Here is a 19,394-nt window from a genome sequence, read left to right on the forward strand (position 1 = left end):
GACTAAGATTCCTAAAAGAATGGCCATTTCTGACAAGGTTCTTGGGTGATCCTATTCCTGATCCAAATATTAACTTGATCACGATTTTTTCATTAAATATTATTAATTTTAACCAGATCGTGACTTAATTTACTTTTTGTGCTGTTTCTGGAAATATAAAATAAAAATGAATTAAAGAACCGACGTGTGATGTCAAATAAAAAGTTAGATGTTTTGATTATTATACTTCGGAAGTCCAGATGCTATCATTCTTTATTTGATAGAAAGCAATAATTTTTGGGTCAATAACCAGTCTACACTTACAAGGATATAAAATTGCCCATCAATTGACCATGAGGTTCCTTAAAGATTCGCATCATTGCAAAACTATTGTTTAGCTATGCAGTTCTGAGGGTCTTAATCGTTCGAAGTTAACATTTGTTCCCTTTAACCTTATCAGACCCATGTTAAACTTAGACACATTTTTTTCCTCCATTGGAGGCGAAAAGTGACAAAAGAAAATACAAATTTGGGCGGACAGCTTATGCTCGTTACGAAATATGTAGGATGGAGTCATTCTAGAGCCCGTTTGGATTGGCTTATAAGTTGGTCAAACCAGTTTATAAGTCATTTTAAACTTATTTGGATGTTTGACAAAAATAGAAAACAGCTTAAATCTATACTGTATTAAAAACACGAAAGATCTTAAAAATGTTGATTTAACTTTTTCCCCTTCATTAAAAGACTCCACAATAGATAAAAGCGTCATTTAATAATATTTACGACTTTAATATTAACTTAAATTTATTTTATTAATTATTTCTTAAATTGACTAAAAGTATAAATATTTAAAACTTTAAATCAGTTTTAAAAGATTCTGATCCAAATTTAATCGGAGGCAGGAAACCACAAAAACTTAACTATGGACTTTGTAACAAATTAGCCGAAAGTAGGACAGCTAAACTGTTTTTACATTAATCAATAGCACCGCCATGTTGTTTGATTTTTTGTTTACGAAGTAAATGACGTTTTTTCCTCCTAAACAGTTTATTTCTTTGACTACTTACCAATTAGGTCACTTAATTATTACTATGTAATTAAAAGTATTAAAAGCATACTTAATAACTTAAAGATCTTTACTAAATCTTGTAAGATCTCATAGTTTCCTTTTTTCGGGAATAAAACCCATAAATCATAATTGACCGACCAAAAAGTTTGCAAGGCCAATGTTGTCTCCATCATTTTCACTCGATATTAGGAGTACTTTTTATCAACTATTTAATTCAACTATTTTGTCCGTGTAATAATACACAGTATCCATTTTACCTTATTTATATTTTGTATAATTTGTTTGTCTTCAGGGTAATGAGCATTGACTTGATTATTTTGTGAATTTTATTTCAGGTGAACACTAGAATCATGACCTTCTTCTGATGGAGGTTGGCCTCAATCAAATAATTGCGATGTTGATTAATTGATTGTGTAAAATATGATTTCAGTTTTTTTCCATTGCAAATTCCAGGTTGTCATCTTCTACCATATCATACTCCTTTCTGTTATAATTAATTTGTTACTATTATTTGTGCTATATGAAGGGAAACCTTGCGTAACTCAGAAAGTTCTTTGCCGTGACTTAGAGGTCACGGGTTCTGAGCCATAAACAACCTCTTGTAGAAATGCAAGGTAAGGCTGAAGGGCACAGACCCTTGTGGACTTGCTGCCCTTCCCCGGACCCCGCGCATAGCGGGAGCTTAGTGCACCGAGCCGCTCTTTTTATTTTTTTTATTTTTTTTTATATATATATATTATGTAGTTCGTTTTATCGTTACCTTATTCTTTACAGTGTATTTTCATGTATCAATACCAACATAACCAATTTTGTAATTACTGATATTTTTAACTGCCTTTTACTTAATTAGTATAATCCATGAAACTATTGTTCTTTTCTGTTAAAGACAAAACTAACTCCATGCAGATAGTAAACTTTTGGGGTCTTTACACTGCTTAAATTGATCCTTTGGTATGTATAAAAAGAAAATTAAGGGTGGGAGTTATAGTTGTTCACTTCTTGAAATTGAAGTATTTTTAGTAAATTCTTTGACGGGGTTCTTGAATTTTGTGTAAAGTAGCAAGAAACTTAAACTGGATGATAAAAGAATGTTTGTGGTTAAGATGATAATAGGGTGCCAAAAGACTATGGATTGTGATTTATTCAAGATTTTACTATGGTTTATAATCCATTATACTATTGCGTATGTAATATATTAAATTTGTAAGGAAAAGTCACGTTAGGAAACGTCTAAGCACTCCTTTTACGTTCAAGAGTCCTTTTTTGTTATTAAATTTTAGCCAATTAATTACTCAACTTTGTATTATCATTTTATGTTTAGGATTCAGAAACTAATGTAACATTGTGTTAAGTAATAGGTTTAGGATTCAATAATTAATATCACTATATTGATTTTAAAAGACGATTTCTTAATGTTGAGAATAAAAAATAAAGTATTTAAATTTATTTTTTCGCAAAAGAATTCAATTTCACTCTCTTCCAAATATGTCATATTAGTAGAATTATTTTACAAGTTAATTAATATATATCTTAGGGTACGTAAGTTAATTTCATTAAAAAAAAAAAAAAAAAAAACTAATATCTATGAAAGAAATCAGAAAATAGAACAAATCAGTTATAAATCCAAATCTGAAGAAATAAACAAGGATTAATAATAATAATTTAGAATCACACATTAATATTACTTATGTTGTGTCTTATTTTGTTTAGTTTAAAAACTGTCAAGGCAACAAACGAGAAACATTAGGTTTAGGAATATTATGCAATTAAAATCACGTTAGGTTAAAAATTCACCAATTAGTTCTAGAATTTTAAAACAAAAGTAATTTAGATTAGAAAGGAGATGAACACTCCAATAAAAGAAGAACATTTTTAAACATGAAATTTTGATAGAGTCGATGATTGCGGAGGTAACTTGCTTGTGATTTGAGATAAAAAATTTATACTTTAAGTTTTTGTTCTAGAAGTTAGTATTGATAAATGATCGTGTATTCTTGATAGACAATTGCATATTATTGAAAAGTTGTCATTAGTGATTTTTGTTACAATGTCTAATATATGGCTATCAATTTAAAATTGACTTATTTATAAATAGAGTAATTGGGTATCTTGCAAAGATGAAGATTTTATGTGGGTTAGTTATATAGTATTTGTAATTATAGATATTTTATTATTTGACATACTGACATGCTATGTTAATGTATCTTGACAGAATCTTTTGTAGACGTTATTCTTAGTGTATAATTCTTTGACATTGATATTCCCTTTGAAAGTGTAACATAGTTGTCCATGTGAAAAAATTTACTACGGCAAATACATTTAGCTATTGTTTGACAGTACTTTATTAATGTCATCGGGAAAAATAATCCCACTAAAGTTATCATCTGATAAGGGAATGACACAAACGCTAAAAACATCGTTAGAAAAAGATTTTATGTGAGATACAATAACATAATATATTTGTCTCTCATAGACTAAATATCTATAGTTAGTTAGTCACAAATAATATATAATTAATTTAACTAAATTCATATTGTTTGCCTTTTCAGTAAATATTTAATTCAACTATTTTGTCCGTGTAATAATACATAGTATCCATTTTCATCTTTCCGACAATTGTATTTATTTTAATAAAAAATGTATTCTTCTTATATAAATTATTTATTGATACGTGCTACGCACGTACACTTAAGACTAGTTAAGTTAAAAAGTGCTTAAAATAAGCCAAAACCAAGAAGTTGCTCAACCTCAATTTTTTTTATTTTTTTTTTGGCTTAAAAGCCATTTTGGTTTGACCAACAACTTTACCCTTTTATCCCTTATATTTTCTGTTAATTCTAATACTACCCTTATTTCTAACTACTTATTTATAAAATAACTTTCAAAGACTTAAAAAGTACTTTAAGCACTTATGCTTAAAAGCCAATTTTTTCCAGCTAATTCAAACGGGCTTCCAATCTCTAAACTATACATTTTAGGTCATTTTCACGATTTTCCTAAAGGAGACAAGACGCCCATTCTATGGATTAGAAAATATTAAACTAATAATTAAGCAAGCCAGTGGATAAAACATTTTGCGTTCACATAGGGCTTGAAGGGCCACATCCTAAGGAGATATAATGTAGGTAGTCCATTTTGATGCGAACATTTGTGACTGATTCCACGGTTCGAACATGTGACTTATAAGTCATGCGAAAACAACTTTACTTTAAAGACCATTCTCTAATGATCAATGAGATTATTAATTCAACCTTTACTTAATTACAAGTAAGAAGTCCTGCACTTGTCTCTCTTAAACTACTAAAAGTAATTAGCTAATGCCCCTCATATCATATATTTAATTCCTTGATATCATTCCCTTACACAAAGTGAAGGATTAGACCTTCTCATTTCCGGATTTTCCCAAATGGAAGGACACATGTATGGTGAAGTTTCCTCGAAAATTTTGCTGGTTCACGACTTGGGGATATTAAATTATTAATTAGTAAGGGATAAATATTGATTATTAATCAATTTAATTTTAAATGATAAAAGTTAAAAGTGATAATTTTAAATTGTCTTATGCTAATTGTTAAAACTTATCGTTTTTCAAAGTTTTACGAAAAATAGACGACAATAATATATTTACATGGAATATAAAAACAATTGACTAAGTACTATTAACAAACATCGTACCACTGACTTCTTGAGCGAATTGTGCGCATATAAACTTTTCCGTCTTGTCTTGTGGATATGAACGTATGAAAAGAGAAAGACGAAATTATTGTATTAGGTAAGAAAATCTTTCATCACTTTTGATTTTCCAGGAAGATAGTTTGTAGACATCTAAATTTCATGGGGCTCTCCAATCCATCTTCAAACTTTAAGGCCCGTTAGTGTTTCAAGGGACACATATTTTCTTGAAAAGACATCTTGAAAATTCCATAAACTTTCTTGGATATTCACAGATAGATATGGATATTTCTTGATAATCAAATACTTCAAGAAGATCGACAATATCTTTTCATGAAGATCAAATATACCCCAAAAAAGTCCACATCCAAATCATCCTACGTTCGAGAAATATACTACTAACGGCCCTCGAATCACGGAGAAAATTTAGAGAGAAGAATCAAAGGATAATAGATTTGTACTCACAAATATTCATGCAAACAATAGTAATTCTGCATAATATCTCCATCAAATTCTCTTATTACCTACCCGATATAAAGCCCGACGGTTTGGTTGGTCAAAGGTCGAAGTATCTATGCAACTTGGCCAATACGTGCTTTGTATATATGCATGACCTACCATTTAATTCGTATAGTAACAAAATGTGACAAATAAAAACCCTACAAGTATAAATTCTGAGCTAATTGCAACCTAAATTGATAAAGAAGTCCATATCATGCTCAGCCTATCGACTTTGACCTTTGAGAGTAGAATTGTGACAATATATAATTACTCATATATAAGAGCGTGGCCTAGCAATTAATGAAGTGAGTAAAATTCATAAGAAATCACGAGTCAATTTTTAATAATGATAAGATGCTAGTGGTTTTAATTTTATATGTCTAAGCTTTGATGACAAAATCATTCGCTACATGTATTTATTTGAGGTAATAAATATTAAAAATAATTGAGATACGCACAAGATATCTAGATAATGCCCTTATAAATTAATGGCATGATAATGATTACTCCCATCACCCTCAGCTATTCATGGGCGTATATATATAGTTGACTTAACGTTAGGTCATTAGCCTCTTCTGAAAAGGATACCCTAGCTAAATATCTATGCCATTACCAATACGTCATGAGTTATTAAACTATTACACTACAGTCCTACACTTGATAGAGTTAGGACATACATAGGTGGTTGCAAATTGTAAATCTTTTTCTTGTTAAGAGACAAACTAAACATTATAAAACCAAACGGTATATCAAACAGAATCTACTGCATTCATGACCAATTCAAGTTGAGATCTCAAAATGAGGTGGATAATACGGGTTGCCAAAAGCAATATTTTATTTCTAATAAAATTATGGCACAAAAAGAGGTAGGTTGTTTAGATAAAGATGAGTACTGAGTGGCGACTCTCTAATTTTATAGGTAACGATTGACAAGTTAGGAAATTAAGGCCCAAGTATGAATAGTGGCTATTCCTCCCGGTCTATTTTACTTGTCATAGTTATTAAAAATTAATTGATCAAAAGTATTTGTCATTTTAAAAAATTCAGATAGAATAAATTTATCTGTCGCCTACCTTTATCCTTGCTCTAATAAATGTTGAGAGATACTAATGTAGTGAAAGAAAAGAAGCGTATTAAATTGAGATCAAAGAATAAATTGGATAATATAATCAAATGATCGTTTTGGTTAATGTTTTTTTAAAGAACGTGCAAAGAGCAAACTTAACTAGTAAAATGGACCGAAAAAAAGTATATACTTAGGCCCGTTTTAATCAAAAACTAGTTTAGAGACGTTTGTTTTAAAAATAAAATTTGGTTTCTGAAATAAGACCAAAATATTTTTCAAAAAACAAAAAGCTGAAAGGCAAATTATTATGAACATCAAGACAAATGCTTTCTAAAATATCTTTTCTGCAAGATATAAAGACACTTTTCACCAAATTAAGTTGATTTTCAGAAACTTTGCCGAACTAGTTTTTCAAATACTAAATCAAAACCAAATCCAACAGCTTTTAGGATTAACTCTAATTTAAGGTTTCCAATGTGAATTGTGTATGGTTACAGTTACATGTCCTCGAAAAGTGAGGTCGGCAGCAGCTGAAACATCTTACCAAGACCATAATTAGATATTTATTAGCATTCAATATTTACATAATACGATTCATACAAAAACAATTTAGCTTTAAGAATTATAAATAAAATTTAAAATACATACCACTTAATCATATCTAAGTTATATAATTATGTGTAATATTTTTGTTGAAAATTGACAATAAAACATCGAGTGTGAAAAAGCTTTATTCCTGTACAAATGATGATCTAAAGTCAAATATGACCTCCAAAAAGAATAGTCAAAGTTAATGCTCCATCCAAGGCCGGCGTTGGATACGGGGGGTTACTGGTCAGTCCTATCAAGACTTGGTAGACTTGTAATTCTTATCCACTTATAAATTCAAACATGGTAAGTTTTATACTCATTAATTATATTTATTCCAAATAAAGAGGAAAGTATAATTAGAACAGGATATGTTTTCTATATATAGACCCCAAATAAGAAAAGATAAAAGGGTAGAGATCTGGTTTTCTTAATATCATTGATCTTCTGTTTTCCAATTGCCTAATTCTGTAGCTGTAATACATGCATTAGATTAAAAGTTATCACAAAATATCAGTGGGTTCCACAAGTGCATGAAGTGTCATAGGATTTCACTGCTATATATATACTATACATACATATCAATCAACTAAGAATTGTAGGATTATAGAAACAGAAATTTTCACATTGAGAGCGTATTGCATTGAAAAGTGATGGAGAAGGTTAGTGGAGAAAACCCCACAAAGATTAACAAATATGCTTGTGCTTGTGCCATTGTTGCATCCATGATATCTATCATCTTTGGCTATGGTCAGTTCTCTACTCCTATATTTTCCTTTTCCATGATATCTTTTCTTTAGACCTGGCGAATTTGAAACGTATTAATCTAGATCCACGTCGGATGAGCCCACCAAGGGGTAAATTTTCACTAACGAGATTCAAAGCATAAAAAAAAAAAAGTTAGGGGATTCAACATCTACTATATATGCATAACATTTTTTGGACCTTATATGTTTAGTATAAGGTGGAAGGGGAACTCCTTGAGCCCCTAGATCCGCCCTCAGGTAAATTACCAAAATTTCTTTTTCATAAGGCTTGAACTCGAAGTCTCTTATCAAAGCTAAAAGAGTTCCAATCATCCCACCACATGCACCACTTGAGGGTCATTTTACATGAGTGCATGAACTGGTTACTTGCCTCTTCCTTTGAGAAGAGAAGATGAATGGAATTTAACAAACAAACCAGTATAGCTTTATTATGATGGATGATTCTTTTCCAAGAACAGCATCATTTTCACTCGATTACTAGATTTTTCCATGCATATATAGAATGATTGAGTTTCTTTATCTATAACATGCTTGTAATATTTCACTGCTATAAATCAGCCTCCTTAATTACACAAAAAAAGTTACTATTACAAGAAATTTGTTTTCTTAACAGTCTAACAAGAATTTATGTTTTGACTTCAGATACTGGTGTGATGAGTGGAGCAATGATCTTTGTCAAAAAAGAATTCAAAATCAATGATGCAAAAACAGAAGTACTAGCAGGGATCCTAAACTTATGTGCTTTAGTTGGCTCACTTTGTGCTGGAAGAACCTCTGATTATATTGGCCGACGTTACACCATAGTGGTAGCTTCCTTAATTTTCTTGTGTGGATCCGTTATAATGGGATACGGACCAAGTTACCCGATTTTATTATTAGGCCGATGTGTTGCTGGAGTTGGTGTAGGTTTCGCGCTTATGATTGCACCGGTTTATTCAGCAGAAGTTTCATCTCCATCATCGCGTGGATTCCTAACATCACTGCCAGAAATTGGAATTAGCACTGGGATCTTACTTGGTTATTTGTCTAATTATATTTTTTCAGGATTGCCTCTGAGACTTGGCTGGAGAATAATGTTAGGAATTGCAGCAATTCCTTCACTTTTCTTGGCAATTGGCATTTTAAAAATGCCCGAGTCCCCTAGATGGCTCATCATGAAAGGCCGTCTAGGAGAAGCCAAGAAAATAATGTACAAAGTTTCTAACGACCCTCAAGAAGCTGAATTCCGATTGAGGGCGGTTAAACAAGCTGTAGGTATCGACGAAAATTGTGATGATGACATTGTAAAGATTCCGGATTCAGCAAAGTCGCAAGGCGAAGGTATTATTTGAATTTGCGATTTTATTACTATATTTGGATTTTACATTTTTTTCAAAAAAAAAAAAAATATATAAATCTTTCATATTTGGGTAACCCTTTTCTTGGAAAAAATTCTGGACTTCTTCCCAGAAGAACACAATAACATTCCAATGTAGTCACTATAAGAGTTTTGTTTTGCAAAGATTATTCTCTCCATAGTTTTATAGTAATTGCACCATATGTAGGTTAATTGACCAAACAGTATTAAAGATTATGCCTTTTTTAATGTATTTTTTGTTACTAATTTATCATCGTTAAAGATTTGTAATTGTTACCTTTAGAACGATGCTTTTTTATTTCTATCCCAACAGGTATTTGGAAAGAATTGCTACTAAAACCAACCCCATCACTTAGATGGATTTTAATTGCTGGTGTGGGGATTCATTTCTTTGAGCATGCAACTGGTATTGAAGCTGTGATATTGTACAGTCATAAAATCTTTGACAAAGCAGGGGTTCATGACCATAAGCACCAAATTCTTGCAACAGTTGGTGTTGGATTAACTAAGTTTACTTTTATAGTGGTGTCCACTTTCTTGATTGACAAAGTTGGTAGGAGAAAATTATTGTTGACTAGTGTAAGTGGCATGGTGGTGACATTAACTGGACTTGGGATTTTCTTGACTGTAGCAGAGAACTCTGGTGGCAAACTTATTTGGGCTTTAGTGCTTAGCATAATTACAACTTATGCATTTGTGATGTTTTTCAACATTGGGCTTGGGCCTGTTACTTGGGTATACAGTGCTGAGATTTTCCCTCTTAAGTTCAGAGCTTTGGGAGCTGGAATTGGTGTTGCAGTTAACAGGTTGATGAATGCTACAGTTTCTATGAGTTTTTTGTCAATTTCTACAGCAATTACAACTGGTGGTGCATTCTTCTTGTTTGCTGGGATATCAGTGGTGGCTTTGACATTTTTTTACTTTTTCTTGCCTGAGACTAAAGGAAAGTCTTTGGAAGAAATGGAAGCTGTTTTCACTAGAGGCAGACGTTCTGAGAATGTTAACAAAGAGGTGGAGATTGGAAAATGTTAGTGGCTTCAATTATTTATTATGCTTTAAATTTTTGTATGGCTATCCTTGAAAAACTCCGCCTATGCCCAAGGCATAGCCAGTTTTAAGATTGGATGAAGGAGGAGGGTCGTGTTAGGTTTACGACTAGTATAGAAATAGTTATGTTTTTATTTACTAGTGGACATATTTCAAGGGAAGATTTTTCCGACTTCGCTCCTATATATGTCAAAATATTGGAAATAAAATTCTCTTTCACTATAAAGGAAAAGTAATTGTAACATTTGGTGTGTCCAACATATGATTTTTCTCACAAAAACACATTTGGTGTTTACTGAATACTGAAATTAACCAGAAAGTGTTTAGCAGTTAATTTGACCAGCTTTTAAGCACTTGGATTTATGAGAATACAAAATAAATTGTGTTCAAATTTCAGCAAAGACGAAAAAAATTAACTGACTTCTTCTCATATGCTTAAATTTTGATTGATAAAATTGCAAAATATATGTGTTGAGAACAGATTAAAAATAGCTAATGAAATAGTAGAACTGCAAAAGCGCAAGCTGACCCACATGCAAGTATGCAACAATGTTATATCTGTTAAAAGTTTGTAAACTAAGTCCATGTTTATGTAGAATAGTTTTCCTTGCAAAAAGGCAAAAAAAAGGAAGAAACTATTTTATCTAGTTTTATAACTAAATTTTCCATAGGATTTAATTTTGGTTTGTTTTACCTTTTTGTTATAACCATCATTCTCTATGATTTCTTGACATTTAGCATTATAATCTATATATTGTCCGAATGTATGGTCTTTTAACATGATTACATTTAGATATTTTTGGTATATATAAAGTGACAAGCCAATTTTTCCTCCTTAGTGCTCTCACTTAATTAATTGGTGACTTCTTAAATAATTTCTCTTTCACTATTTTTTAAAAGTAGATTTTACCCTACAGTCTTAAATATTTTGACATGATTTTTTGACAACCTTCACTTCTAAGATCAATTTAAATCAAGTACACTCAAATTTGGTAGGACGTCTTTCTAAAATATTAGACGAATATTTAGATACTTTGGGTTCACAATCAATTTAGATCTATTTCAGGGCAAAAAGAAGAGTTTTGATAAACAATTTCTAAAAACATTGTGTATAGATTAATTAGCTCATATTATACTAGTTCCCAAGAGTCCTATTATGCCCAAAAAATAAGAACAGGCACAAGTTGTCATTGCTTTTTCTAAACCCATCCAAATAAGTGTATAGTAACAAAAAAAAAAAAAAACCCTCTTTGAAATGCTATTTTAAAACCAAACAAAATCCTTTACTTTCATAAAGGTTGATGGAATTGATATAGGGTCTTTGACATATATATACATCTTAAGGAGAAATATTTACGAAACGTGACGATAGTTTTATATTTACAAAACATAACATTACAAATCCTATACAAAACATGCTTTATATTTAAAAAAAAAAAAAAAATTATTTTTAAATTATTTTTTATTTTTTTTAAAAAAATATTTTTTTAAAAATTTATTTTTATTTTTTAAAAAAATTAATATTTTTTTTGCTCAAAAACTTATGTATGAAAGTTGTATGAAATGTGTATATCTCGCTCAAGACTTAAAAAGTTTGCTCAAAATTTAGTGTATGAAAAATGTATGAAATGTGTATATCTCGTTCAAGGCTTAAAAATCCGCTCAAAATTGTGTGTGTATGAAAACAATATGAAATTTGTATCTTGCTCATGTCTTAAAATTTCGCTCACATTTTCATGTATAAAGTTCATGTTAGATTTCGTAAAATTAATACAACTACAACAACATTGTATATAACTTTGATACAACATTCAAGACTTAAAATAATCGCTCAAATTTTTGTGTATGAAATGTGTATATCTTGCTCAAGGCTTAAAAAGTTCGTTCAAATTTTATGTATGAAGAACGTATGAAATGTGTATATTTTGATCAAGGCTTAAACATTATGCTTAAAATTTTATGCATGAGAATGGTATGAAATGTGTATATCTTCCTCAAGACTTAGAATTTCATTCACATTGTTTGTATATAAATTTCATATTAGGTTTCGGAAAATTAATACAACTACAACAACATTGTAACAATTTTCATACAATATTCAAGGCTTAAAGTTTTCGCTCAAAATTTTGTATATGAAAATTATATTAAAAATTTTGCTCACACATACATATTTCATACAACTTTCATACACAGAAATATGAGGTAATTTTTTAAGCCATTGAGCAAAAAAAATAAATTAATATTTAAAAAAAAAATATATAAAAAATATTTTTTTTAAAAATAAAAATATTTTTTTAAAAAATAAAAATATTTTTTTTTAAAAAAATATTTTTTTAATAAAAAATATATATATTTTCTGGAAAAAAAAAAAAAAAAACGAAAAATATATGAAAATCCGTCATGTTTTGTAATATATCGTTATGTTTTGTAAATAAGGAAAACTATCGTTACGTTTCGTAAATATTTCTCCTTAACATGTATATATACGTAGTTTTCCCATTGATATATACATACAAGCGGAATGACATGAGTTCTTGGCAACATAGATTCCAATGAGAATACAGCTGGTGGGATTTTTAATTTCTATTTTTACTGATGAAATCGAAAGTGGAGAAAAAGGGAAGAGGGGAAAATTTAAAAGAGACAAAAGCTGGCGTGACCTGTCTCATTCATCCAAATAGAGTCCTGGAGAGATATTAAGAGCCCCGAACTTTTTTAACCCAAAAAATAACGTTTGAAACCAAATTAACCCTTTTAAAAAAAAAGAGAACCAAACTAGGCTTCACGCACAGAATCTATGCGTGGAAGGACTAAAGTGTACATTTACACTTTGGTCCTTTCACGCACAGAATCTGTGCGTGAAATCCTCTTTTCCCCGACCCCAATCTTTGTTCTTTGGAAATCAAACTCAAAATTAAGCTTTTTTTCATACTTTGACCAAAGATTAGTCACGTTTCAAAACACCGGAATATAAATATTTTATATAGAACTTAATATTTTTTTTAGCGTAAAATAATGTCGGCTCATTACATCAAGTATACATATATGTTTGGATCGTCATTTTAGGGGTTGTAAAGTGCCTCGAAGTAAGTTTGGAAACTTGTTATCTTTAAGTTTTTTTTCGTACTTTGACCGAAGATTAATCACGTTTCAAAACGTCGGAATATAAATATTTTATATAGAACTTAATATTTTTTTTAGCGTACAATAATATTGGCTCATTACATCAAGTATACCTATACATTTGCATCGTCGTTTTAGGGGTTGTAAAGTGCTCCGAAGTAAGCTTGAAAACTTTTTATATTTAGGTTTAAGTGTCATATTTTATAGGGTTTTGATTAATCTCTTTTGTTTTACTCCCAAAGTTATGAAAGTACTTTTCTGGTTCAAGAAAGATAGAAAAGAAAAAATTACTCTGCTTTGTATTAGGTTGTTTTTTTCTTTTATGTCTTTTTTATTTTGTTATTATATCGTTATTGTTATTGTAAAGGAGGAAACAAACATATCGTTACTGAGCGTACAAGATCATGCACTTGTGGTAAGTGACAAACGTACCACATGCCATGTTCTCATGCAGTTAAGTGCTGTGAGAGAATGGCCAGACATGTAACTGATTATGTGGCGGGGGAATATAAGGTCGTAAATTACCTTAAAGCATATTCCGGCCACTTCCATCCCCTTGGTAATCAAGGCCAGCCGCGCTGTTTTCTATGGTTGCGAACAAGGAGCATATCCGTAAATTGGGAAAAAACTAGCTAACCCGTTATCCCAATCAAATGGATATTAGAGAAAAGACTTACTCTCGCAAGTGCTCGACATGTAAGCAATTTGGGCATGATAAGCATTTATGTGGGCAAAACTCCCGTGGTGGCAGCACATCTGGAAGTAGAAGAGTGTCTAGAACTTGATTTTTTTTTTAAGTATATTGTAATTTAATGATGTATTTCGTTGCTAACGGAATGAAATATTTTTCAATTATTATGAACCTCTCGTATTGGATGAATTATTTTTAAATATTATATTTATTTTTGCACATTCAAAAAGTGCGGATTACACAATACAATAACAAAATAAAAAAGACATAAAAGAAAAAACAACCTAATACAAAGCAGAGTAATTTTTTCTTTTCTATCTTTCTTGAACCAGAAAAGTACTTTCATAGCTTTGGGAGTAAAACAAAAGAGATTAATCAAAAACCCTATAAAATATGACACTTAAACCTAAATATAACAAGTTTTCAAACTTAATATAACAAGTTTTCAAACTTACTTTGGAGCACTTTACAACTCCTAAAACGACGATCCAAATGTATATGTATACTTGATGTAATGAGCCGATATTATTGTACGCTAAAAAATATATTAAGTTCTATATAAAATATTTATATTCCGACGTTTTGAAACGTGACTAATCTTCGGTCAAAGTACGAAAAAAAACTTAAAGATAACAAGTTTCCAAACTTACTTCGAGGCACTTTACAATCCATAAAACGACGATCCAAACATATATGTATACTTGATGTACTGAGCCGACATTATTTTACGCTTAAAAAAATATTAAGTTCTATATAAAATATTTATATTCCGGTGTTTTGAAACGTGACTAATCTTCGGTCAAAGTACGGAAAAAAGCTTAATTTTGAGTTTGATTTCCAAAGAATAAAGGTTGGGGTAGGGGGAAAGAGGATTTCATGCACAGATTCTGTGTGTGAAGCCTAGTTTGATTATTTTTTTTTAAAGGATTAGTTTGGTTCCAAAAATTATTTTTTGGGTTAAAAAAGTTCCGGACTCGAGATATTAACCATTCTACTTCTGGGGAGTCTACACTATCCTAGTGGTGAATCAGGTCATGTCCAACTTTTGATCAAGGAGGAACTACTTTAAATGTAATAGCGGTTTAACAACTTTTCCTAATGTTACAAATGGAAAGGCAGTAAAGAGGAAAACGAGAATTGTAAAGAAATATAATTTTGTGTCTAACTCAACCTCTAAAGCTAGCGTATGGGAATTGTCTAAGTCGATATAAGGAGATCATTCATCTCATTAACCACCAATGTGAGACTTTTATATTCTTCAACAACCACCTCACGCCTAGGCTGGATATTTGGAGCGTGGGCAATTTAATTTGGGGGTCCAACATCGGGTGAGATGAGTCATGCTCTGTACCATGTTAAAAAATTAATCTTGTGCTTAACTCAACCCCAAAAACTAGCTCATGAGGGGAGGGTTGTCTGAGTCCAGAGACCACCCATCTTTTACATTCTTCAAACAAGAACATTTAACTATCACATTTCGAGAAGATAATTAGATTGTCCAATATATTTGCTCACCACCCCAAGCCTGATCTTCCAAGTAACTTATGGGTCCACGTAAATGTATTAAGAAATTCACTGAATATCTGTAAATATTTGATCATGAACCAAATTATTACCGTATAGGAGAATAGGAGTATTAACTTGAGATTGTTGTAGGTACTAGGTGGGAATAGTAACAGAACAAGGTGGGTGCGGGGCGGGGCAAATAAATATGGCGCAGTGAGGGCAGGGCCGAATTTATGTATATAAAATGGTCACGTGAACCATGGTCACCTGACTAAACTCGGAATATTATGTGTATAATTCTTAAAATATATCTAATATTATTTAATGGAACCCATGATCAAAAGAGATTGAGTGGAGCACTGGTTAAGCTCTGGGCATACTTCTTTAAGGTGTCGAGATTGAACCCGACTTACGGCACTTTTGCTTCTTTTTTTTTTTTTTTTTTTTTTTTAAATTTCTAAAGCAGGTTTTCCTTTTTTATTTTTATTTTCTTTTCTTTTTAAATTTCTATAGCATGTTTTCCATTTTTTTATTTTAGTTCTAATTCTCCGCGCCCAGAGGCGAATTGTCGTTTTTGACATTTTAAATTTCTATAGTAAGTTTTTATTTTTTATTTTATTGAAGGTTTGTTTTGACATTTTAAAAATATATGAAATAATTTAACTCATTTCTAGCCATTGATTTAAGATCAAGGAGGTTTATTGTCCCATTCAAGATGTGAAGGGGGTATTGTTTCCCAATCCAATATATTAAGGGGGTAAAGTGGATTTCGCTCTTTCCTTGATGCCTTTGTGATTATAAAACAACTTACTCTATGAAAAAAATATAATTAATTATCTTTTGCTCGCCAAGTTGATTTCACTATAAAATTTTATATCTTATCTTAAAAGTAATTGTGCATCCATCCTCTTGATATCCTGTATTCGCCTCTGGGTGACGAGGCGGTTCGATGACACTTCTATAGTGAGGCAAGTGGGGGAAGTTTGGTTGCACGGTCCAAAGCTAGTTTTTTTAAGAAATCTGGACCCCAAGTTTTAATTATTAGGTGGCAGGATCCTTTTTAGGATTAGTGCTAATTAAGTGGAGACAAGTTAGTTGAGCGTCAAAACAAACCCCCAAGTTTTAAAAGATATATTTTCGTCCAAGAATTTAAAAAGATAAAAATAAAAGAAAATTATAACTATCCCAAGCTTTCAAACCGGCCCCTAAGTATTAAAAAATACACTTTTGATCCAAAGTAAGAAATAATAAAATAAACCAAAATAAAAATCTAAAAATATATCTTTTACCTATAAAAAAAAAAAAAAGAAATATAAAATTATATTCTCCTCTCTCAATTTATTCCCACGTTTTTCCACCTGCATTTGGAATATACTCCATTGACAGGCATTGTTGTAGCTGTGAGCTTCAAGCCTGAAAAAAATGAGTTTTCGAAAGAGTGATTCATTTCAAGTGGGTGTTGTTGGATTTTTGTTGGGAATCTTTTGATAAGTTTAAATCTCAAATTTTAAAGAGTTTCGAAAAGATTTAAAGTGATTTTGGATTAAATTTCAGATTTGAGCTTGACGATGGCCATTTTGAAGCTTGAGCTTCAAACGTGAAAAATTGGGTTTTGATGGGGATCTTTTGAGGAGTCTCAATCTTAAATTTAAGGGAATTTGGAGAAGATTAAAGGTGGTTTTGCATAAAATTTCAGATTTGAGCTTGAGGTAAAAGATGAACATTTCATATTTGAGCTTGAGGTTGAAGATGAACACTTCAGACTTATAACTAAACTATAGACGAGACAACGTCTATGCATAGATTATTGAGCTATTATTAACAGAAGACATTCATTAAAAGCAAAATAAAAGAGTAACGTTTATGCATAGACCAACAACAGAAATACATTCACTGCTGATTATGTCTTCATGAATGTCTGCCTCATGTCTTTACCACAAATAGGCCATTACCCATCAAATTCTAGCAATACCTTTTGGCCTTCTCAAGAATTGGAGATTGGTAGTAGTTGAAACTAGTTAATGAGGTGCTTTGGGACAAGAGAATGGGGTCCTCAAAAGAGTTATGTTACCACACTTGCAATCTCTGCTAATAAGCTAGCTACATGTTACTAGAATCGACAATCTAACACTTGCTTTTGCAACCAAAAAAAAAAAAAAAAACTTTAATAAGTGAACTAATTTTAGATTATAAAACTTATATTTGTAACTAAACAATATTTTAAGTGAAACAACACTATAATAATCTAAAATAATGATAATTAATGAGTAATGTCAATAATGTGTTGAAGAAAAACTTATGATGATCATAGCTATATGTTACAACTTGGAGTTAGTGACATAACTATATGCGAACATCACATTTCTTTCTTAGCCATATTGCAAATGGTTACTATACTACATATAGTCTATATTGAAATTGATGATATAATTACATGTGATCAATGTGAAATGTTCTTGTCTTTATTGCAATAGGTGAAATAATTATGCGATCAACTTGTAATGTTTAGATTAATAGCGAACGACTTATATTATTTCATTGATCTTAGTATTTATATCAACAATGATGTTACCATTTTGTTAATACTCATTTAAATGCCAACAACGATAAGTTTCAAGAACTAATTCATCAATTTTCAAGATAATTTCATTTAAACCGTAGGCTGCTTACAAAAATCGTAGTCGCTTCTTGGTGGCTAAAATGTGACCTTTTTCAGTTCTCGTTTTATATGTATAGCCAAATGCAGAAGCTTAGTAGAAACTATATGATGCTAATAAACCTATTTTAGACCTGATAAAGATTCTCCTAGACTATTTCTAGCAGTGTCGTCTTCTTCTTTTTGGACGAACAACTGCTGTAATTGATCCGAAACCATGTCAAATCTTGGCCAAACTGCTTCAAATTTCAGATATGAGCTCCCCTCCACATTCCAGTTCTTTTGAGATATTACCCACGTGAAATAGAACTCTATTGTGGTAATCCAAAATCTGAACAATCATCTTCTTCAACCTTTAGAGTTGCTATAAAAACGATCCAAAATCATGTCAAATCTCAACGAAATTGCTTTAAATTTCAGATATGAATTCTCCTCGATGTTCCGATTTTTTAGGCATTGGTAGCTGCTACATTCCATATAACAACTGCTCCATATATATATATATATAAGATTTGACATGGTTTCGGATCAAATTACATCAGTTGTTCGTCCAAAAGGAAGAAGACACACTGCATGAAATAGTCTAACATAATCTTTATTCAAGTCTAAAATAGGTTTATTAGCATCCTATAGTTTCTACTAAGCTTTTGCATTGGCTATAATCATGTCAACTCTCAACGAAATTGCTTCAAATTTTAGATATGAATTCTCCTCGATATTTCAATTTTTTTAGGCATTGGCAGCTGTTGCATTTCATATAACAACTGTTGTATTATATATACAAGATTTGACATGGTTTCAGATCAATTGCATAAGTTACTCTAGCAGAATCTTTATTCAGGTCTAACATAGGTTTATTAGCATCTTATATAGCCAATGCAGAAGCTAGTCGAAACTATAAGATGCTAATAAACCTATTTTAGACCTGAATAAAGATTCTCCTAGACTATTTTTGGCAGTGTCGTCTTCTTCCTTTTGGATGAACAACTGTTGTATTTTGATCCGAAACCATGTCAAATCTTAACCAATTGCTTCAAATTTCAGATATGAGCTTCCCTCCACGTTCCGGTTCTTTTGAGATATCATCAATCATCTTCTTCAACCTTGAGAGTTGTTATAAAATCGATCCAAAATCATGTCAAATCTCAACAAAATTGCTTCAAATTTCATATGTGAATTCTCCTCGATGTTCCGATTTTTTTGAGGTATCACTCACTTAAAGCGAAGCTCGTTTGTGGTAACCCCACAATTTTTAATTAGAGCTTCGAAGCTTTGTTAATGACCGTCAATGGCTTCCAGCTCCTTCACGTTATTCAGCAAGCAAAATGTATATATACTTTAAGTTTAGCTTTCAACGACAATTACACACATA

The 19,394-nt window shown here is 31.1% G+C and overlaps 1 protein-coding gene across 1 annotated transcript; it reads left to right on the top strand.

The window, feature by feature from the left end:
• The first annotated feature begins 7,285 nt into the window (after window positions 1-7,285).
• LOC132031317 (probable polyol transporter 6) lies at window positions 7,286-10,403 on the top strand. Its single transcript, XM_059421227.1, has 3 exons — window positions 7,286-7,625; window positions 8,285-8,962; window positions 9,313-10,403. The coding sequence occupies exons 1-3, from the start codon at window positions 7,529-7,531 to the stop codon at window positions 10,029-10,031; spliced, it is 1,494 nt and encodes a 497-aa protein (XP_059277210.1). The 5' UTR covers window positions 7,286-7,528; the 3' UTR covers window positions 10,032-10,403.
• Window positions 10,404-19,394: the final 8,991 nt, after the last annotated feature.

The sequence above is a fragment of the Lycium ferocissimum genome, chromosome 9 (genome assembly GCF_029784015.1).
Source record: "Lycium ferocissimum isolate CSIRO_LF1 chromosome 9, AGI_CSIRO_Lferr_CH_V1, whole genome shotgun sequence".
Lineage (NCBI taxonomy): Eukaryota > Viridiplantae > Streptophyta > Magnoliopsida > Solanales > Solanaceae > Lycium > Lycium ferocissimum.